This window comes from Aphanomyces astaci (genome assembly GCF_000520075.1).
Source record: "Aphanomyces astaci strain APO3 unplaced genomic scaffold supercont1.34, whole genome shotgun sequence".
Classification (NCBI taxonomy): Eukaryota; Oomycota; class Saprolegniomycetes; order Saprolegniales; family Verrucalvaceae; genus Aphanomyces; species Aphanomyces astaci.
The window spans coordinates 1-19,242 of record NW_009798297.1 but is presented as its reverse complement, the minus strand read 5'-3'; the positions used below and the strand labels follow the sequence as shown (position 1 = coordinate 19,242).

Sequence of the window (19,242 nt, the reverse complement as noted above, 5' to 3'; positions counted from 1 at the left end):
TTCAGAAAGGGCCCTGGTATCCGGATAGTGCGTATCACCTCGGATTGGTTAATACTACGAGTAATAAGCATTTTACCACGATCCTATTGGATATTCGTTGACACCTCCTTGAATTCACAGGCTAAGGGTAGCTAGTAGCAACTGCTTGGACAATAGGAATGTGAACTAGAATTGCTCCATGGACTGTGGTTGTAAGGTCTTGCATGTTATGGCTCCTTGAAGACATCATCCTGTAGGACTAACGTTATGAGTGCCAATGAAGCGAAAGACGCACCTACGCTTGGTGCTGAAACGATGGATTTGGTGCGTATACACCAGAAAACCCACATGATAATTCTTGAAGCATCTCGCCGAATGGAATAATTCACCGACGTGGCCTCGTACCAGTGTGACGGATATGATGGCGGGACCACAGGATGCAGGTGATGGTGTGTCCATGGACGTGTGGAGGGCGGTCCGAGAGAACAATTTTGAGGCGGTGGAATACTTGCTCCAGGAGGGCGAGGTCCCAGTCGACGAGCGCAACAGCATGGGCGAGACGCCATTACATATCGCTGGTAAGCTCGACCACTGACGAAATCAGCAACCTGGTCACATGCCTTGTAGCGAGTCGTGGCTTGGACGGCCTCGTGGACCTCCTCTTGCGCCACGGGGCAGACCCCAATACCCAAGACAAGGTAATCGAGCGGCCTATAGTGGCTAGTACACTTTGAGCCAACCACTGCATAGGAGTCCGGGTACTCGGCGCTGCATCGTAGCTTTCTCCACGGCCACATCAACGGTATGTCCCCCAAATTGCCTTGAGAGTCCATTGCGCATTGCCGTCACATGTATTATCCAGCATCACTGCTGCTTCTGAACGGCGGAGCGATCTTGAACGTCGAGGAATCGGTCAAATGTCCACTGGCCCACGACAGGTTGTCGCCTTTGGACCTGCTTTCATGGCGTCTGCAACGCCCAACCACCGACACATCGTCACCTGTCGAGGGTGAAGTGTACACGTTTGGCAAAGTAGACTTTCAGGTACATGCTTAAGATCCTCCGTATTTGATGTGGCCTGTCAGCTCGGGTACCACTTGCCCCATGGCGATGAGCAATGCACCCCCCGCCGCGTCAAGTTTGCCCCTGGCGTGGTCCTGTCGCACGTGTCTGCGGCCTCGTACCACACGCTAGCCGTGTCGTCAGCTGGTCGGTGCTACTCGTGGGGATTCGGCAAGGGAGGGCGCTTAGGCACTGGCGCTGAATTCAAGTAACACCCCCCCAAGAAGTTCTGGTTGATTTGTCAGCTCACGTGTTTGTAGTTGCATCCATCCAGTGCAGCTGCATTTCCCCAACCATCGCATTGTGGTCAAGGCCTCGGCGGGCGAGAACCATTCGTTGGCTCTGACGTCCACAGGCCAAGTGTTTTCATGGGGCTCCAACAGCTTTGGCCAGGTACCCCAGACCTTCTCCATAGCTATGCAAAATTGACTTTGATATTGTATTGTACATTAATTCTGAATCTGAACGATGGAACTATGGATACAGCTCGGGTTCCCTGCCAAGCAAACGTGTGCTGCCAGTCGTTTATCCCCTAAGCGCATTGACGGATTGAAAGGCGAAGTCGTAGTGGACATCGCCGCCGCGAGCACTCACTCGGGCGTAGTCACCTCGAACGGACAAGTGTTTACGTGGGGAAGCAACAAGAAGGGGCAACTGGGCCGCAAGGTATGCATGAATTTGGACTTGGCATCAATCATCAAGTGATGGCATGGACAGTCTGACAAGTCATGATATGTGGTTAGGAAGGGTTTGGAACGGACCAAGCGCTGCATACGCCGAAACGGGTCGACTCGTTGCTACCGCACCACGCGAATCCGGCCGTTCCGACAGACGCCACGTCCGTCGTGGCTACCAAAGTACGTCATCTGACGTGATTCTACGTCGCTTGATAACGTCACTACTACGCTGTGAAAGTGATGGTATATGCATGCATGATGTTGTTGTGTGCCATGGATTTCCCTACTTTATGCAAATGATGTATATATATATATATATATATAGTCACAGACAGTTTTTGTAGATTGCAGTGTCGTGCCACCACACGTGCGTGGTGCTGCAAGTGGCCAAAGACGACCGACTACCCCAGGGCCAAGTGTGGCAGTGGGGTATGGGCGGGTACTTTCCGTCCCAAGTGCTGCTGCGCCACCATTCGCGCGACGAAACCCTTCGCCTGTTGCATCAAAACGTGTGGCTGCCGCGCGTGCAGCAGTACCCCATCAGCATTGTCGACATTTCGTGCGCGCCGCTGCATTCCATCGGACTCTGCGCCGTCGGCAATGTTTACGTATGGGGGCACGGCCCCAACCCCCTCGCGGCCAACGGACGGAACCTCGTGCCGCTGACCGACCGCGCCACATCCATCGCTGCCGCCAAAGAGCACTGTGCCGTCGTGGTGGCGTCCGGGGATGTCTACACTTGGGGCTGTGGCACGCTAGGTATATATACATATATTATACCCTTTCGAGCGCGTGATGCGAACATGCACGGCTGTGGTTACACATGTGATGGTGGTGTGTGTGTGCATGTGATAGGCCACGAAGGCCGCAACTGGCTGCCGACGCCGAAACGAGTAGCCAACATGAAACAAGCCCAAGCGGTCGTAGCCGGACCACACCACCATGCGGTGCTGGTGACGCCGCGCCGCCCGATGCTGGATCAGAGTGTTGGTCACGACACGCTCGTGGACAGATGCCAGCACGTGCTTCGTCAGCAAGTGTCGCTGCAAACGGTGGTGACGCTCTATGCCAAGGCGGACCTACTCGACATGGCGGCGCTCAAGACCATGTGTCGGCAGTTTGTTGCGCTAAACTTGGACGCAGTGTTGGAGATGACTCGGAATGCAGAGGACTGGCCGATTGAGCTGACTGATCAAGTCAGCCAACAGCGGCAGATGATCCAGCGGGACGTACCCCGCAAGGTAGTACCATTGAGGGCGGCGGCGGAGATTCCCGTCAAAAAGGACGTGGAAAAGAAGCTCCGGTCGCTGCAGAAACGACTGGACCAGCTTGGACAACTCGAACTGGTCGTGTCCCCCACCGATGCCCAAAAGGCCAAGCTCAAGCGAAAGCCTGATCTGCTTCGGCAAATCCTCGAATTAAATGAGCAGCTGCCACAACCCAACGCGGTGGCTCGGGGTAGCCCTGCCATGCGACCTGCATTCGCGGCAAAGTCGATCGCTGGTGGCAAGGAATCCAATCTGAAGCAATCAACGCAGCTATTACCTCTGCCGTTCGAGCAAGACAAACGATGTACGGTACCAACCCCAGCCGTCCCCCAGTCTAAACCCGCGCGCATGGACGAAAGTACTACAACAACTTTGGAGTCATCAAGACCAGTAGCGACGCTCGAGGAAACGAAACCGACTCATCAGCGCAAGAGCCGAGCCAAGTTTGTCCCGTTGAACTCGTTCTTAGACGCCCAAGCAGCCAAGCCAATGACCCCGTCGGTGGTTCCACACGCGAGATCCGGGCGTTCCCCGTCCCCAATGATGTCATGGGCGGCCCCTCCGTCGCAGCCCCCGCCCATGAAATTGCCCCCCCGAGCATCTGCAAGTCCGGCATCGGGTCCCATGGCGAGTGGAGGGAATGCTAGTGCGACGGGGGCTTTCAGCTTGGAAAGTTTTATGAAACCCTGTCGCAGATCTAAGAAAGCAACCAACGACAAAGCACAGCCCCACACGCCGTGGCACCAGGCGGCTGCGACGACGTCAACCCACTCCCTCACGGCCATTCAAGCCGCCGAAGTCGTCCAGGTCAAGCACACGTGGAACCTCAAGAAGAACCAGTGGGGACTCTGTCACATTGAGAACGTCAACCTCATGGACATCCAATCGATTGAACTGGACGAAAAGCACCACGTCGATGCGTTGGTTGCCCAAGACATGGAATTCGCCAGGAAATTGCAAGCCGAAGAGTACGCCCATGTTCGGCGACATGGTGGCGCTTCGCAGCACAAGCCGCGATCCAAACGGCGCGGGACAACGTCAGTTCGCGCGGCCTAAGGCTGCCAACTCGTGTATAACGTGTAAATGTATGTATTCGTTGTATGCCTGTCTAGCACATACACTTGGCTTATTTCGAGACGAAATTCAAAGTCTAGAAGTGAGGGGGGGGGCGAGCTGAAATTAAGCATGGATGCCGTCGTCGTTGTCGTCGTCGCCTTCTTTCTGCGCCGCGAGCAACTCCATGGATGTCCTCACGACCTTGATCAGCGCGTCGCGCTGCTGCACTTCGTACGCTTTTTGCTTTTGTTTGCCGTCAAAGCTGAGGTAGAACGTCACCATGAGCGCGTTCTTCTTCATGCACGTCATGCGTGCAATGTGGCTCAGGTGGTGGCACGACCGCACCCAGCTCATGGCGTCCTGGACCTTGTCCGCCTTGAGCACGACGATGTGGTCTTCTGCAATCACGACGTGGCTACACCAAGACACCCGTGAGTGAGACTGTGGCGACTCAACAAGGCCATATAGTAAAGTACCGGGGTAGCATCAGCGTTTCGGTGCCCCGGGCTTTCTTCTTGTAGCATGAAAACAACGGCGACGACACGAGGGGAAGGAGGTCTCCCATGCGGATCTGCATCCCTTTCTTCAACGACTGGACGCCGTGCTTGGCCACTGCGTGTATGGCGGCGCTTGGTGCGGCAATGCTGCCGCCGATATGATCTGGTCCGTCGGTGCCCGCCTCGCCCATAAACGAGTCGGGCTCGTCGTCTTCGTCGTCGTCGTCGATGGAAAACACGGCTTCCTTGGCCTTGGAATAGGGTTGTTTCTTGGCGTTCGATAACGACGACGTGCTCTGAGCCGCCGCCGCCACCACAACAGGGGCCGAACCAGCCGACGTCGGCGACCTACTCTCCCCATATCAAAACATAAATAACATCCTCCAAGGACGAGTGTACGTACATCATGGGCGGCTCAGCGTTGCCCAACGTCGACGCAAACGAATTCGCCGCCTTTTTCAGCATGGTCCCGGGGTTGGCCGCCACGTCCACGACCGATCGCATACCTAGAGGGATTTATTTCACAACTTGTTTATTTTTGTCAGGTTGTTCGTGACCTGTCGTCATGGACGTTGACACGTCGTTCAAGTGGATCGACTCGGTTTTCTTGAGCATCCAATTGCGCGAGTCTTTGAGGGCGTCTGTCATCTTGTCCGATCCGGGCACGGCTTTGAGCGTCTTGCTGCTCACTGCTGCCATCGTTTTCGTCGAATCTTTCAACACGTTGGTCATGCTGTTAAAGTACGTCGACGCCGGCGACGCGCGTCCTCCCGACGACGTCGACGACGACAAATGTGAGTCGCGTTTCTTTCGGCCGTCTGGGCCAAATCGACCGAGGCACACCCCTCCTTCGGTGCGCTGGATGTACTCGTCTTCTTCGTCCGAGAGATGGCTTACCGACGACGCACGGCCCCGCGCTTTCAGCGCCGCATCTTGCTGACACAGCGTGCATCCTTTCGGGTCGTGGTCGGTCAAGTCGGACAGCGCAAACAGCCGCGACTTGGTCAGGAACCGGTGCGTGGACGCGTACCCGCCTTCGATCACCGACACGTAGGGAAACCCCCGTTTGGCGAGAAACAGCACCGCGTCATTGGTTTGCGCGGCGTCCTTTGCCAGCATGTCCGCCACGAGCGACTTGGGGATGTTCAGGTCCTTCACCATGTGGTTGGCGTGCCGGGCGTAGCCGTGCCCCATGATGCAAATATGCACCGACGACTTGATGGGTTCCAATGTCTCCATGACGCTGTCAAACGCTGCCGGGTCCACGAGCGATTCCGAATTGAATGCAAACGACGTAGGAATCCGACCGTGCTCGAGGTACTCTTGCGGGCGGCAGTCGACGACAAAGTACCGAATCTACGCCTTGCCAGTCATACAACTGGACAACGTGAACACGCTAGCGACGTGTACCTTTTCCGTGCACGACGACTTGAACCCTCGAAACACGGACGGAATCACTTCGCACGCCGAGATGGTCATGCTAAAGTACACGGCAATGGATTCCAAATGGAAACTGTCGCTGCGGCTGGATCCGTTCCCCGCACTAGTCTTGTCTGACTCGCTTTTCATCATACTGGCTGTCAATTTCGACGCCCCGGCAAAGAATTTCGAGTTCATGGAGCTCAAACTCGCCCCAAACTTGGCCATGCTAGGACCGCCGGTTGTCGACAGCTTCTCCTTGCTATCAGTGCGGGGAGACGTTGTCACATTGGACAACGAGTTGGTGCGGCTCGCAGGCTTTTCACTCGGTGGCTCCATGCCAGCATCGCACAGCTTGGTGCAGAACGAGAACGGCGTCTTGTCGATCAACGCTTGAACCTGCTGCATCAGCTGAGGGGGCGACTGACTCAGCGTCTCCACCAGTAGCTGCGTCATGACCGACTGCAGCGACGTCGAGTTGGTCAAGCTCAGCAGCCGTTTCTTGGACTGCAAGATCGCATGCAACACGACAAACACCCCGACGATGGACGGGTACGTGGCACTCGCGTTGACGATGAGGCAGTCCCAAATGTTGCTTAACGAGGGCAGCGGGATCGTGTTGGTGTGGTCCGTGCCCTCGAAGAGCGACGCCAGCCACGAGTCTGGCAATATGCCCGACCGACCTACTCAGTCCCAAGCATCTCATCATCTCACACCAATATATATACTACGAACCCAACGTACTGTCGCTCCAGTGGGGCAATGTGTGGTCCAAATGCAAAGCAATCGTCGGGTCATGGTACAGCACGAGAAGCTTCACGAGCGGTCGACGGGCGTCGGCCACCACGGCCGTGGACACATGCAGCGACGGCACGAGGCGGGCGAGGACGGCGTCCATGACACCAAACACGTCTGGGCGTTGGGGGTCGGCGCTGGTCAGGGCCAGGAGAGGCGTGAAGAGCGAGCCCAGTTTGATCGACGGTGTCGCTGGCAGCTTGTGGCGTGCCACCAGGGCCCGCAGCAGATGCTCGACACTGTCGGACATGGTCAAACGCGCACTGTCCAGCGGGACACCTTCTTGCTTGAGGACGTTGCAAAACGCACCGTCGCCAAACAAGAGAGCGCAGCTGGCCAACACATCCTTCTTGGTCTCGTCTGTCAAAGAAGCGGCCGAAGACGATGGCGCTGGGTCCAGCGGTTTGGCCTGGATTGGCATCATTGTAGGTGGGTGTGCATACATGTGCAGACTTGAAGAATTACCTCCAACAACACAGTCCACGCATGTAAGCGTTCGGCGGCAGGGATTTTATTTGCTTGACGGTATGTGGCCCGCAAGTGATCTAGAATACGTCGGCGGTGAAGAATTGATTGCGATGATGAACTGTATTTTAATGCAAGTGTGGAAATGAAAGCCTAGAGGACATACCGTTGGCCTTGATAGTGTCATCACTGGGCTGCATAGAAGGGTCCTGGCCTAGAATGTTTACCGCACGATGAGCTTCATATATGGAGTGAAAATGCGAAGAGGATACCCGATTCAGTCGAGTGTTGGCTCGTAAAGGCATCAAACGAGCTGTGCTTTGACCCGTCTTGTACTGAATCCACTCGCGGGACAGAGTGCGGTAGCGGCGTTGATTCACGGGTGGATACGTCAATGACGGAAGGTGGAGTGACACTTGCGTGATTGGAAGGTGGGAGCCCGACCGCCAAGGGCGCGTTCGAGTTAGAGTGGGGAAGGGACTTTGCGGATTGCGATGTTTCGGACTTGTTGGATAAATGCTGGGGAGTGGGTTGCTTGGTGGAAGGGGCTGGCATGGGTGGCGGTACTGAAAACGCATTCGCCCCTGCTTGCACGACAGTCACTGGAAGTGGTGTCATGGGAGTAGGTGTCAATGATGATGCTGTCGTTGCGACGTTGGTGGAAATGGGAGCGGCGAATGGATTTCCCGGAGGTGCCATTGGTGTCGCCACCACTGTTGTCGGCGTGGTGATAGGTGTATCGTCGTCCAGTGAGAACATGTCCGCGTCGGAGATTGCTTGCGTCTTCTCTATCGAGACCACGAGTTCGTCTGATGCTTTGACGGATGGCTTTTGATCGAGCCAGTCCAAAAAGTCCGAAGGGTCCTCGGTTGTAGCAGAGCTTGTTGTTGGTTGCGGTTGGGTTGATGGTTTGGTATCCCCAAGATTCAAGTCATCGAGACCCAAGCTTTCAAGGGAGATAGATGCATTGGCGTTGACGGAATCGGTCGTCGGAGCACTCATCATGTCGCTGGAATCACCGAAGATGTCATCGAAGGACGACATTGCTCCCGCGAATATGCAATCTTTCTTGGGTCAACGAGAAACGGCCGTTCATCCGGATACCAAGGGCAAGGGGTTTCCGGAATTGACTCACAACACGAAAGATGTGAATGTCATAGTCAGACTCGTTGAATGGTTAAGCACCAGTTGGAGCGCATCATTTCTACTTTGGCCACGACCAGTCCAGGTACTTGCCGCACAAGCATCTCCAGCTCCAAGTCTTTGTACACGTGGCAGTACCGCTGGTACACGGCCCACTTGCGATCGTTGTCCATTTGCACGTGTGCAGGGACGGGTTCGTTGACGTCAATGTACTTTTGCTGCAGCTTCCACTCGACCATGACGTCTTGGGACTCGAACTTGCGCTTGGACAGCTCGTCTTGCTCGAACGCCCATGCTACCAAGTAGATTTGGCCACCTACATGCACTATCCGTGCCAATTCCCTGCCACCACCTCGTTATCAATCACACATCAGCGGACAATCAATGTAACATTACCGCAAGATTTGCAATCGATGCTCAATCGTCGACATATGGTGCAGCACTGCGATGCAAATGGCTGCATCGAACGCACCAGTGCGCAGCGGAACCGCCAGTCCGTCGCACCCAAACACTTCATGCGCTCTGCAACATATACGACCAAGCATCATCAACCCACGAGCATTCGGTCGAGGGACTTCACCTACCGCTTGGCGCAAACTGTAAGCAGAGGAATGCTTCGGTCCGAGCCGATCATCATGAGCTGGTTGTTCACCCCCAAGTACTTGCCATTGCCGCAACCAACGTCGGCGACCAACGACCCCGGAGCCAAAGCCCCCAAGAACGTCGCCACGAGCGGCCACGGATGGTGCCGCGTGTGGCTGAAGTGGGAAGCGATGCTATCGTACACTCCATGCACGTGCTCCAGCTCCACCGCGCTCGGCTTCTGCACGCTCTCAACGGTCTGAACGTCGTCGCAGCCGCCCAGCACAACCTGCATATCACCTTGTCCATCATGTTGTGTCTATCTGGCAAATTACACGTACCCTGCGAAGGGTCAGCGACAGCCTCCGACCGCGCTCGAGCACTATCCCTTGCACGAGATCATGCTTTCGGTACGCAATGCCGTGCTTCCAGAGGTACCGCGCCTCCCCGACCATCAGACACATGGACCCGCGCTTCAGATGCACATGCTTGACGATCTGTGGGTTGGACACCAGACGAAAGTCCATGACGATGTCGCAGCCCAGAGACAGCGACGCAATGTACTCGGTGAACACCCCTGGCGTGTCCACATGCGGCGCGATGCCTTGGCCTGCCACGTACTCGTTGACTGTGATTTGGTTGGGCGGGGCGATGTCAGGTCGCACGGCCGCCAACGTCGTTACCACCGACGTGCAAAAGCCAGGCATGGGTCCCAACGGCGACTTGATATCCACGTCGCGAGTGTCGTAGCGGAACGCAAAGCCATAATGCTGAACCCGTCGCTGAATGGACTCTTCGAACGGCTGGGCATCGACGGCGTGGATGAGAGCGGCTTCTTCTGCAGGCGACACAAAGCCTTCGATGATCGAGAGCCCAGGAATCACCACCTGGGCTGTCGTGGAAGTACACGACAAGGACGTCGACAACGAAGAAGGGGGCGGCGCTTCGTCGGAAAACTGTACAAACAGTTTGCGGCCGCTCAAGTCGTCGCGGCCAGACATAGCTTCCCGCGCACGAGCCGCTGCGGCCACCTCCTCGAAGGTCACCAAGATGTAGCCCTAATGATAGGAATGTTAAGGTCGCCAGCTTTCATACGATTTGATGCCGAACCTTGTCGTCTTGTGAATAGACATCCGTAACCGAGCCGAATGCACCAAAGGCGGACAAGATGGCTTGTTCGCCAACTCCATAGGTGCCTCCCACGGTGCAATTGGCCACGTACAAGTACCTCGTCGGCAGTTCAGGATTCTACGTACACATGTTAACATCATTGAGCTTATGGAATGGTTAGTTCGTGCCTTGGGCTTCTTCACAGCCGGCTTGCTCATCGTGGCAGAACAGCGATGGTGCTGCGATTGCAATGTCCAATCAAAGGAATTCTAAACCTAAATAAACGAATTGTTTATCTTAATTAAGAACGTGCTTTCAAAATGTATTGCCCCAATTAGGTATTTAGATGAAGAATGGTTTAAATTCAAACCAAATTCCACCATTTTCCAAATGGACATTATTGTCGACCAACACTTGAAGTGGCAATGAACAAAGCGCTGCAAAAAATCCTTGTGGTCGTCGGAACTACTGGCGCGGGCAAGACAAAGCTGTCGGTGGAACTGGCCAAGGCGTTTAATGGAGAGATCGTGAACTCGGATGCTATGCAGGTACCTGGTCACCTTATCCTTGCTGATGATGCCACGAGCTTGTTACGACATGACCTTGTCTGCACTGTATCATGCAGATGTACCGCGGGCTCGACATCGCCACTGCAAAGGCCACGCTAGAAGAGATGCAAGGTGTAAAGCATCATCTCCTTAGCTGCATGGACCCTGTTGACGAATGCACTGTGATCGAATTCAAAGCGTTGGCCATGGAGACGGTACGTACAGTTGTTCACTCTATCACGCCTAAATTCATTGGATTTAGATCAACGACATCCTTGCACGAGGAAAGGTACCCGTGATTGTCGGCGGCACAATGTACTACACCCAATCCATCTTGTGGAAAGCCCAGCTCATCGAAGACGCGCCTGGAGCAAATGGCGATGTATGGCAACCTTTTATGCCATTGTACTTTGAATGCCGTGTATATGCGTAGGAGACTACTGCATCTGCCACCAGTACGAGTATCCCCTCAAACCCTGATGAAGCGTACCAAGCGCTGCTGCAAGTGGACCCAGACATGGCACAGCGCTTGCATTCCAGAGACGTTCGACGGGTAGAAGTGTACCACCACCAACCCAACATGTAGCGAGAGACTGACATTAGAATCGTGTTCGTAGGTCCAACGCAGCTTAGAAGTGTTTTACCAAACAGGTGTGGAAGCTCTACACACTACCAGTCATAGCCACGCTTACACGTTGCTTACGTAGGCACCAAGCACAGTGACTGGATTGCTAAGCAAGTTGGCGAGAATGATGAGACACTGTTTGACGCGTGCATGTTGTGGGTGGACTGTGACCGGTCAGTGCTGGCGCAACGGTTGGATGCCAGAGTTGACAACATGGTTCAAGATGGCCTCGTTCCAGAAATCGAAGCATTGATGGACAACATCCAACACCACTTGGCAGCATCACCGATCGCCCTCGGGCTCAAAGGCATCTCGCAAGCCATTGGATTCAAAGAGTTCCAGCCGTACTTGAAGGCCAAAGAGGAAGGAAGCCCCGACACCACCACGGTGTTGGCCGAGTGCATTGAGCAGCTTAAAGTTGGCACGCGGCAATACGCCAAGCGCCAGATCACGTGGATTCGAAATCGAATCGTACCGCGCAACATTCCTGTCTACAAGCTGGACACCACCGATGTGGCGCAGTGGCCAGTGAATGTGACGACGCCAGCCATGTCCATTGTGTCTGCCTTCCTCCGGAATGACCCGAGTCCTGTGCCAGCCTGCATCAGCCAAGTGGACGGCGAAAACGGCACCAAGAAGGTCAAGAATATGTGTGAACCCTGCGGGAACCGAGAATTCGTCGGGCTGGTTCAGTGGCACGAGCACTTGAGATCCAAAAGCCATCGGTTTCACATGAAACGCCTGCGGTTGCTTGAAACTGGGCAACTGTTTGAACGTCCGCCGCCCAAAAAAGCCAAAGACAAGAACGCAAGTGACCAACTGACCAGCGGCGTAGACAAAGAATAACAAGTCTGGTGAATAAGTATCATTACAACCCCCCGATAGCATTACCAATATCTATCGTGAATGAAAGCTGACGACTTCTGGCATGAAAACGAAAACGAAACTAATAAAAACGACAAAAGTCCACATTCCTGTAACTTGCATTCAATCTCCCCATAGAAAGAATAGCATATTTCGGTGTCGTTATCTTGAACTCAAGTGACTTCCCCAAAATCTGATTAAAACGTACGTTATTTGCTTCAGTGACCGATTTGTCTCAAACACGCACGCTGGCCGTGACGGTTCGAAGGCTGGGCCGAACCAATCAACGTTCCTTTCACGGGCGTGTCGGGCTGATCGGCCATTTTACTCGCTCGCCAACATGTCCAGGAGCACCAACAATGCAACGTCGACGGCGCTTGTGTTGCCACCGCAATATTCTACGCGACTCTTCCGCTCGTCCTGGCTCACCGCGTTCTCAGTTTATTCCGCCGCGCAGTATGATCTATGGATTTGCTGTAGCATGACGTTGCTTGTTCTCCTCACGTCGCTCAACTACTGGCGCCATCCCATCCATGGCTGGCGACGGAACATGGACATTTCCGCCGTCTTCTTTGGCTTTGCCTATCACATCTACAGATCGCTATGGTGTGCGTCGTCGTCGCATCAGGTTGTGTATTATGGCTTTGTGCTAAAGACGCTCTACTGCTACTCGCAAGCTCGGGCAGCGCCGAACAAGGACGTGTCGTCGCGCTGGCACATGACCATGCATTTGGTTGGCAACATTGGCAATCTCGTCTTGTACGCCGGAGGACTAAGCCTGTAATCAAAACTTCTATTGAACGAGGAATTCAGCTGCGCACAATTCCCACGTCCAGCACGGCCAACTTTTGTGCAATGACGTGAACAATGTCGTTGAGTCGCTGCCGCGAAAAGTTGTGCACCCGTGACTCGAACGTAACATGGAACGTCAAGGACGTATGATTCGTCTTGTTGCAGTGATACGTGTCATGCAGGGTCAAGGCAATGTCGACGCCTGGCCCAAGCACGTGTTGAAGTGCAACTTGCAACGCGTCCAGGGAGTAGCCATCGCCCCGCCAGAAACTGATGTGACGAGTCCACGATTGAGCGAATCGCGCTGGTTTGCCAGTACTGGGTGATTCTGGGCCAAATATGTGGATGAGGCCGCCTTCCGAGTGAAATGCACGGTCTTGCAGCCGATACCCAACACTATGGTACCCCAGCAGCGACAACTCTGCGTAGGGGAACGACACCACGTCTAGGAGGATCATTTGACCCGCCGCAGCACATGGAACGACCTGCCACGTGTCGCCTTCGTTTCGCTTGAGGGTGTCAGCAGGCGATCCACCTTGACCTTGACACAGAGCGACCCAAATTTGACCATGCGGAGCCAAAACAGACTGACAGCTTTGGAAGAACTCGGTGAGCAACGTCCGGTGCTTGCTGATCTTGTTGCGCGTGTTACCACCTTCGGCGAAATGTGGAAAGTTGAACACAATGCGATCAAAACCAGAATGCACGCCAAAGGAGGCTTTGTGAGCCCCGAGAGAGGTGGCGTTCACACCGTGAAGTACTCGTGCACCAGCAGCTTTCAATGCCGATATGGAGGAAGACGCCCCTGGGTACATCGTGTCGATCTCATTTTGTGTGTCAAGCGACGTGGCAATGATGGTCGTTGGTGTAATGCCTTCACGGATGAATGCGCCAGCGAGCGCCTTGGAATAGGAAAAGTTCCCGTCGCCGACAACCAACACGTTTCTGGGTGCTCGCTGTTTCTTCAAATCCAAGACTACAATGTCGTCGGATGCTCTTGTGCTTAACGGTACACAATGAGTCGTATGGGTTGCCGTGGACATCCATGCCTGAAGGCGCCGTTTGAATGCCAACCGTAGCATTATGATTTTGCCCAAGTCACGAGCTTTGATTGGCCCACTGAAATCCTATCCGAAACGGTGTTGTTACCGAAAGAGGACTTTTTATCCTCAACAATTACCAAAGTGGATCAGCAAAAGCGAACCGACAGGCGCTAGGTAGTGCATTGCAGGTACATAGCCTAGAAAAAGCAAGGGGGCGCGTTTTGCACTGCCGAATGAACGAAGGGAAGTCCATGTTTGGCTTTGTTCATGTATAAATTTACATAAATTTACAGTTTGATGCAATTTGAACTGTAAATACGTGTACCAGTACGGTAGTAGTAACATTGGTCGATGGAATGCATGGACAGACCTCTACTCCGACCAACGCACGAGAGCCAAACGAAATCTTCCGAACATCAGAATGCGATGTCTCTCATTGTGGTACGTTGCGTTGCGAAGGAGCAGAGTACAATCAGCGACTCGTCCAATTGATCGTTACATTACCAATTCACCACAAGTTCGAAGTGTCTGGAGTTGCCCACCAGTTTGCCCCAAATATTTGAAAGATCAAGAGATTCAAAACCGGTATGCCCCGATTCGCTTGGGGGGATGAGTGCATAGTACATGTTAACCAGCAGTCCCGAAATAATTTCATTCGAATTATAACTCCATCGATCGTGATGTCTAGCACTTGGTGAATTAATTTTCATAATAGTTACCATGTTATTCCCTGATTTTGCGATTTTTCCCTGCGTTGCCAAGGGTATTTCCCATCGTTGCACATCTCCCACACTTGTATTGCACATGCTTAAGAAATACGCGTTTTTCCCTGCTAGCATGTGCTCCAGTCGGTACGATTTTGAAATTGAGCCAATCCACGTCCTTCACACCTCAACGCTCACTTTGTATTGGTGGAATATCCCCCCGCCTGGAGTCGTTAGTACTGATCCCCAAGCTGACCACAAAGCCATACAAACGGGCGGGTGGGACGACGTCGCCCCTCCTTCACATTGTTGAACGCTGTTCTCTCCCGAGTATTATCCGGATACATCCGCGATCTTTACCGCATGATCTGCTTCTTTGTATGCGAGGGGTTGTCCGGATAATCACGGCCTACAAGGGGTGGGGCAATGACCATTTCAGCCAATGAAATGTCTCCGCGTCCCCCCGTTTGGTTACGGCGAAGGTAATTGCGTTTGTAAGTCAGTGTTGAGCAGCACTCACGCCTGTTACGGGTTACTGCCTCCCATTTCCCATTTCCCCAGGAGTGCCGCACCCGATCGCAACGCGCTTCGAGCAGAAGGTACCACCGCAAGGGATGACCACGAGGTTGTAACACACTGGCGTCTTGTAGGTACTGTCGTCGCCGCCATCGCAATCCCGTGTCATTGTCCACATCCTCTCAAATGAACCAAGACCACAACAAACATCAACCCCTGTCGCTCTCACCGCGCAATTTGGGCATGGACGATCTGCGAGACTTCTGCGGTCCCCTTGGCGCGTTCAAGACGGGATTGACGCCGCGTTTCTCCACCGGCCTCACGCCGCGAACAGGATTCACTCCTCGCACAGGATTCACGCCGCGGGATTACATGAGCCGACACGGCGGATTCCCGTTGTCCCCTCGCAGCGGCGGTCTCGGCGGTATGGGATTTGGACAGCCGCATATGGGAAGTGGAGGGTATTCCCCAAAAGGCCAATCTATTCTCAAGGGACGCTACCAAGGTACAAATCAACAACAATGCGGAAACATTAGAGTCTTACTGTGTCGTGTCCGTAGAACCCATGTCGGCAAAACAAGATCAACATCAAGGACACATGAACCCCGAAATGATGCATCCCCTGATGTACGAATACTTGAACCGAAGCCAACAGCAAGCGCAGCACAATGCTCCATCCCACGGAGTGTCCATGATGCATCACCCTAGCCAGCAGCAGCAACAGATGTCGTCGTCGATGAGCAACGCCCACCACTCTTCCAACATGTCCAATGGCGGAAGCTCCCCGGGCTCGGACAACTTGGACAAGCAAGACGAACTCGATGCGCGCCGCCGGTTAAAGAACCGCGAACGCGTGCGAAAGTGCCGAAAGCGCAAGCAAGACCGGTTGAACTTTCTGGAAGACCGGAACAACGAGCTGGAGAAGGAAAACGGCGAGCTCAAGACCAAAATTATGCGTCGGGGCGACGGCAGCCCAATCAACAAAGCCATGACGGAGGAAGCGCTGTTGGAGCTCCGCGCAAAGCAAACGAACACGTTGCAACTGGTGCAAGCGATCATCAACGAAGGCATGATGTCATTTGAAGCGTCGGCCAAGTCGGTGTGGACCCCGAACGCCACCATTGTGGACGGCGTCACGGGCGAGAAACTGACCAACATCGACGTGATCGTTGAAAACAAGCGGATTTCCGCCAGCGTGTTCTCTAACTACAAGATCAAAAACTTCTCGGCGGACTGGCAAGCCCACGACAAGGCCATGATCAAGTGGGACATTGAAGCGTCGTTGCGTCCCAACGCCCCGAGCAGCATCGCGCTGAGCTCGCCATTCCACCAATTGGCGCCCCATTTCAACAACGAAATGTTCCCGTTCCACATGGTGTCGCATGTGACGTTCAGTAGCGACAAGATCGCCGAGGAAGTCCGATTTGTGGACGTGGCCAAGTTGCTGTCGGCAGTCGTGTCCAAGCAGCGCGACCCGTCCAAGATGGCAGAGATCGTCCAGGCGGTCGCGTCGTCGGCGTTATAAATGACTAGCGATAAATTGTTTTCGGTAGAACTGTTAGATGCGTGTATAATTCCAAACATCAACGTGTGGCTGTGTCTGCGATCGAAGCAAGGTCACATTGATCCACCTTGCCAACCAACACAATGCTACATGTTGAGCAGTTCGTCCAACTCGTCGTCAATCTCACATGCTGGCGCGGGCGTTTCAGGTTGTGGGGGAGGTAGCACTTGCGTGACTACTGCTTTTGCCGGCGTTGTCCCTTGAACGACCGATACTGGCACCTGCGGCGACGTGTGCGCTTGATGCGATGCAGCCACAAGAGGGACTGGCGCGGTCGAAGTAGCGGCAGCCGTCAAGCTCGAGGGTTTAGTCGGGAGGTTCGTGGCGGGCAGCGGTGGAATTTGTGACGACGGCGGCGACAGCGTGGTCTGGCCTTCCGTGGCCGGTTGTGCCTTGTAGGGTAGATCGATGCAATACTTGGAGTCAATTTGGAACCGTTTGTCTGGCGCAACGGTTTGCAACTGTCGTCCAATCTCATGCAAGTCCTGCAACGGGCATGAACAGCGACAAGGATGCATTGAATGAATGAGAACGTCGCTCTTACCAATGCCATGGCCAATGGCTGCTTTTGGATTCCATCGTCCCATTCCCGCATCGTCTTTGTCTGAAAGTGTCCGGCACCCCCCGTGCCCAAGGTTTGATGCTGAATGTCAGGGTTAAATCGCAAGTTGCGCTTGGTAGTCGCACCGTCGCCAACTGCGTCTCCTACTTCGTGATATCCGTCGTCCTCGTCGTCCTCATCCTCAGCGAAGCGATACGCATTGCTCTCCAGAGGCTTAGTTTCGACCTTTCGACCATCTCGCCGACCGCCACGCTGTCCATTGCTGCCGTCTCGACCACCGCGTCCGCGCGTCCGGAATTGGAGCTGCGACCTTCCCATTACTGTAATGTGGGAAAAATACACACTATTCACAACGCACTTACGACGATACTCACTAAATAGTGTAAGGTGTTTACATACGAATAAGGTTGCTCGAAAATTCTATTTATAGGTTGTGAGCACACACACATCACCTCTGAACGAAGTACTTCGAGTACTATTATAGTAGACCTTTCAATGAGAAATGAGTACTTCAAGTCCAGGTGTATTCATTTGTCTGTACTGCTGCATGAATCGCTTCACTCAAGACTTTAAGCATTGTCCGTCGACAATAGAGATACCGCGACATGCAATCAAACACATGCTATACTGTATCGATGCCATGTGCTAAAGATCTGATTGGGCACCGTTTCACGGTTTCAAGCTTGCATATGTCGGGATTGCGCGCCCCACAAGCTAAAACCTTCCACAAAGAAGTATTCGCGCGTTGCTGCAGTCGATGCTGCAATGAATGGCCCGCTCATGTTGCTGCTTCTTCATATCGCCCGCCAAACTCAAGCGAAGGACTGCCGAATAAAACCACCTGCGTCCTTCCAACACGTTCCAGTCTGTGATGACGCCACCTACGAGATCTTCGGCTGGTCAGCAGACTTTAACGACATTTGCGGCGGAGTCGGATGCGCTTCGCGAGGATTCAGATGCCCTCGCCAAGGTGACGTTGCCATCGACGGCTGTCACTCCAATCTCAACTCGTGGAGCGAACAAAACAGAACGTGCATTGCCCCAGAAGACGCCGTGTGCTCATTGGTATCTGGAAGTCTTGAATCAGGCGGTTCATGGGGATGCACATTCCCATCCCAGGGGTGCTCAAACGTAATACGAACTGCAGAACCACATAGCCCTGGAACATGGCCTGTTCTTGTCGACTCGGACACCAGCTACGATGTTACGGCAGATTCCACGTCAAAACTATGTGGTGGCACTGGACTTTGTAGGCCAAAAGGAACTCTATGCCCAAGCAAAGGATCGACGTCTTCAATACCAAGCCCATGCAACAATACCATGCCGTCCTGGAGTGAAGAGGCCCACTCATGCCACGCACCAGAAGACGCTCAATGCACATTTCGATCACAACTCAATGAACAAAGCGGCACAACCACAAGTATATGGCAGTGTGAATATCCCAGCCAAATATACTCACAATCACAGCCACCTCCTACAACAGAAGATACAATACCCCAAACGGGAACCAACTCAACCCATCCTCCCAGCACTGATGATGAACGAATAGAAACGTCCACGTCACCACCAAAAAGCACCACCACACCAACAACATCCACGCCTGAGCCATTTTCGACGAAGGAAGATCCAACGACGACCAATACCACACCAACCACCACGCTGATCCCCGACATGCCTGAACCCGTGCCAATGTCGACGCCAGCTCCAGTGACCACCAAGATAACGAAGACCACCACGCCCGAGCCATCTTCGACGACGGACGATCCAACGACCACAACCGCGCCAACCACCACGCTGACCCCCGACACGACTGAACCTGTGCCAACGTCAACGGGAGCTCCAGCGAACACCAAGATACCGACCACCACCACACCCGCGCCATCTTCAACGACGAATGATCCAACCACCACAACCGCGCCAACTTCCACGCTGCCCCCGGACACAACGGAACTCGTGCCAACGTCGACGCCA

The 19,242-nt window shown here is 53.9% G+C and overlaps 9 protein-coding genes across 12 annotated transcripts; 5 read left to right on the top strand and 4 right to left on the bottom strand.

Annotated features, from left to right (window-relative positions):
- The first annotated feature begins 347 nt into the window (after window positions 1–347).
- H257_11415 (hypothetical protein) lies at window positions 348–4,082 on the top strand. Its single transcript, XM_009838326.1, has 10 exons — window positions 348–557; window positions 607–677; window positions 730–781; window positions 842–1,023; window positions 1,065–1,249; window positions 1,302–1,434; window positions 1,528–1,707; window positions 1,785–1,898; window positions 2,063–2,477; window positions 2,574–4,082. The coding sequence occupies exons 1-10, from the start codon at window positions 398–400 to the stop codon at window positions 4,040–4,042; spliced, it is 2,961 nt and encodes a 986-aa protein (XP_009836628.1). The 5' UTR covers window positions 348–397; the 3' UTR covers window positions 4,043–4,082.
- Window positions 4,059–8,287, bottom strand: H257_11414 (hypothetical protein). The gene is made up of 9 exons (XM_009838325.1): window positions 7,491–8,287; window positions 7,385–7,432; window positions 7,219–7,298; window positions 6,703–7,162; window positions 5,950–6,641; window positions 5,097–5,895; window positions 4,943–5,045; window positions 4,519–4,887; window positions 4,059–4,457 (listed from the first exon to the last, which is right to left on the bottom strand). The coding sequence occupies exons 1-9, from the start codon at window positions 8,260–8,262 to the stop codon at window positions 4,166–4,168; spliced, it is 3,615 nt and encodes a 1,204-aa protein (XP_009836627.1). The 5' UTR covers window positions 8,263–8,287; the 3' UTR covers window positions 4,059–4,165.
- A 51-nt stretch (window positions 8,288–8,338) lies between these two features.
- Window positions 8,339–10,288, bottom strand: H257_11413 (hypothetical protein). Of its 4 annotated transcripts, XM_009838324.1 has the most exons (6): window positions 10,242–10,288; window positions 10,054–10,191; window positions 9,285–10,001; window positions 8,946–9,232; window positions 8,758–8,883; window positions 8,365–8,703 (listed from the first exon to the last, which is right to left on the bottom strand). In XM_009838324.1, exons 1-6 carry the CDS (start codon window positions 10,269–10,271, stop codon window positions 8,379–8,381), a joined length of 1,623 nt encoding a protein of 540 aa, XP_009836626.1. In that variant the 5' UTR covers window positions 10,272–10,288; the 3' UTR covers window positions 8,365–8,378. The 4 variants fall into 4 exon arrangements, with proteins under 4 accessions (XP_009836623.1, XP_009836626.1, XP_009836624.1 ...); XM_009838322.1 differs by having other exon boundaries at window positions 8,758–9,232; XM_009838323.1 differs by having other exon boundaries at window positions 8,365–8,883.
- Window positions 10,289–10,445: 157 nt separating this feature from the next.
- Window positions 10,446–12,108, top strand: H257_11412 (tRNA dimethylallyltransferase). The gene is made up of 6 exons (XM_009838320.1): window positions 10,446–10,601; window positions 10,679–10,816; window positions 10,864–10,983; window positions 11,035–11,154; window positions 11,219–11,252; window positions 11,309–12,108. The coding sequence occupies exons 1-6, from the start codon at window positions 10,479–10,481 to the stop codon at window positions 12,070–12,072; spliced, it is 1,299 nt and encodes a 432-aa protein (XP_009836622.1). The 5' UTR covers window positions 10,446–10,478; the 3' UTR covers window positions 12,073–12,108.
- A 195-nt stretch (window positions 12,109–12,303) lies between these two features.
- Window positions 12,304–13,974, bottom strand: H257_11410 (hypothetical protein). The gene has a single exon (XM_009838318.1). It carries the CDS (start codon window positions 13,962–13,964, stop codon window positions 12,900–12,902), a length of 1,065 nt encoding a protein of 354 aa, XP_009836620.1. The 5' UTR covers window positions 13,965–13,974; the 3' UTR covers window positions 12,304–12,899.
- H257_11411 (hypothetical protein) lies at window positions 12,307–13,956 on the top strand. Its single transcript, XM_009838319.1, has one exon. The coding sequence runs from the start codon at window positions 12,431–12,433 to the stop codon at window positions 12,872–12,874; it is 444 nt and encodes a 147-aa protein (XP_009836621.1). The 5' UTR covers window positions 12,307–12,430; the 3' UTR covers window positions 12,875–13,956.
- Window positions 13,975–15,146: 1,172 nt separating the features above from the next.
- Window positions 15,147–16,912, top strand: H257_11409 (hypothetical protein). Its single transcript, XM_009838317.1, has 3 exons — window positions 15,147–15,228; window positions 15,280–15,650; window positions 15,706–16,912. Exons 2-3 carry the CDS (start codon window positions 15,332–15,334, stop codon window positions 16,668–16,670), a joined length of 1,284 nt encoding a protein of 427 aa, XP_009836619.1. The 5' UTR covers window positions 15,147–15,228; window positions 15,280–15,331; the 3' UTR covers window positions 16,671–16,912.
- Window positions 16,661–17,589, bottom strand: H257_11408 (hypothetical protein; the record flags this gene model as incomplete). Its single annotated transcript, XM_009838316.1, has 2 exons — window positions 16,661–17,194; window positions 17,254–17,589. 2 exons carry the CDS (start codon window positions 17,587–17,589, stop codon window positions 16,796–16,798), a joined length of 735 nt encoding a protein of 244 aa, XP_009836618.1. The 3' UTR covers window positions 16,661–16,795.
- A 447-nt stretch (window positions 17,590–18,036) lies between these two features.
- On the top strand, window positions 18,037–18,336 carry H257_11407 (hypothetical protein; the record flags this gene model as incomplete). Its single annotated transcript, XM_009838315.1, has 1 exon — window positions 18,037–18,336. A coding segment is annotated over one exon (300 nt), but the record flags the coding sequence as incomplete, so codon positions are not given.
- Window positions 18,337–19,242: the final 906 nt, after the last annotated feature.

What these genes read in the sequence shown, in the direction of transcription:
- H257_11415 (XM_009838326.1), top strand. Translation starts at nt 398, where the DNA reads ATGATGGCGGGACCACAGGATGCAGGTGATGGTGTGTCCATGGACGTG. An exon ending in TCTCCACGGCCACATCAACG is followed by an intron (nt 782 to 841) that starts GTATGTCCCCCA and finishes TGTATTATCCAG; the next exon opens with CATCACTGCTGCTTCTGAAC. An exon ending in TTGGGGCTGTGGCACGCTAG is followed by an intron (nt 2,478 to 2,573) that starts GTATATATACAT and finishes TGCATGTGATAG; the next exon opens with GCCACGAAGGCCGCAACTGG.
- H257_11414 (XM_009838325.1), bottom strand. Translation starts at nt 8,262, where the DNA reads ATGTCGTCCTTCGATGACATCTTCGGTGATTCCAGCGACATGATGAGT. An exon ending in GTCAACGTCCATGACGACAG is followed by an intron (nt 5,046 to 5,096) that starts GTCACGAACAAC and finishes AAATCCCTCTAG; the next exon opens with GTATGCGATCGGTCGTGGAC. An exon ending in AACGCTGAGCCGCCCATGAT is followed by an intron (nt 4,888 to 4,942) that starts GTACGTACACTC and finishes TGGGGAGAGTAG; the next exon opens with GTCGCCGACGTCGGCTGGTT.
- H257_11413 (XM_009838324.1), bottom strand. Translation starts at nt 10,271, where the DNA reads ATGAGCAAGCCGGCTGTGAAGAAGCCCAAG. An exon ending in CGGCTGTGAAGAAGCCCAAG is followed by an intron (nt 10,192 to 10,241) that starts GCACGAACTAAC and finishes ATGTGTACGTAG; the next exon opens with AATCCTGAACTGCCGACGAG. An exon ending in TCTATTCACAAGACGACAAG is followed by an intron (nt 10,002 to 10,053) that starts GTTCGGCATCAA and finishes TCCTATCATTAG; the next exon opens with GGCTACATCTTGGTGACCTT.
- H257_11412 (XM_009838320.1), top strand. Translation starts at nt 10,479, where the DNA reads ATGAACAAAGCGCTGCAAAAAATCCTTGTGGTCGTCGGAACTACTGGC. An exon ending in CGCCTGGAGCAAATGGCGAT is followed by an intron (nt 10,984 to 11,034) that starts GTATGGCAACCT and finishes GTATATGCGTAG; the next exon opens with GAGACTACTGCATCTGCCAC. An exon ending in ATTCCAGAGACGTTCGACGG is followed by an intron (nt 11,155 to 11,218) that starts GTAGAAGTGTAC and finishes TCGTGTTCGTAG; the next exon opens with GTCCAACGCAGCTTAGAAGT.
- H257_11411 (XM_009838319.1), top strand. Translation starts at nt 12,431, where the DNA reads ATGTCCAGGAGCACCAACAATGCAACGTCGACGGCGCTTGTGTTGCCA.
- H257_11410 (XM_009838318.1), bottom strand. Translation starts at nt 13,964, where the DNA reads ATGCTACGGTTGGCATTCAAACGGCGCCTTCAGGCATGGATGTCCACG.
- H257_11409 (XM_009838317.1), top strand. Translation starts at nt 15,332, where the DNA reads ATGAACCAAGACCACAACAAACATCAACCCCTGTCGCTCTCACCGCGC. An exon ending in TCTCAAGGGACGCTACCAAG is followed by an intron (nt 15,651 to 15,705) that starts GTACAAATCAAC and finishes TCGTGTCCGTAG; the next exon opens with AACCCATGTCGGCAAAACAA.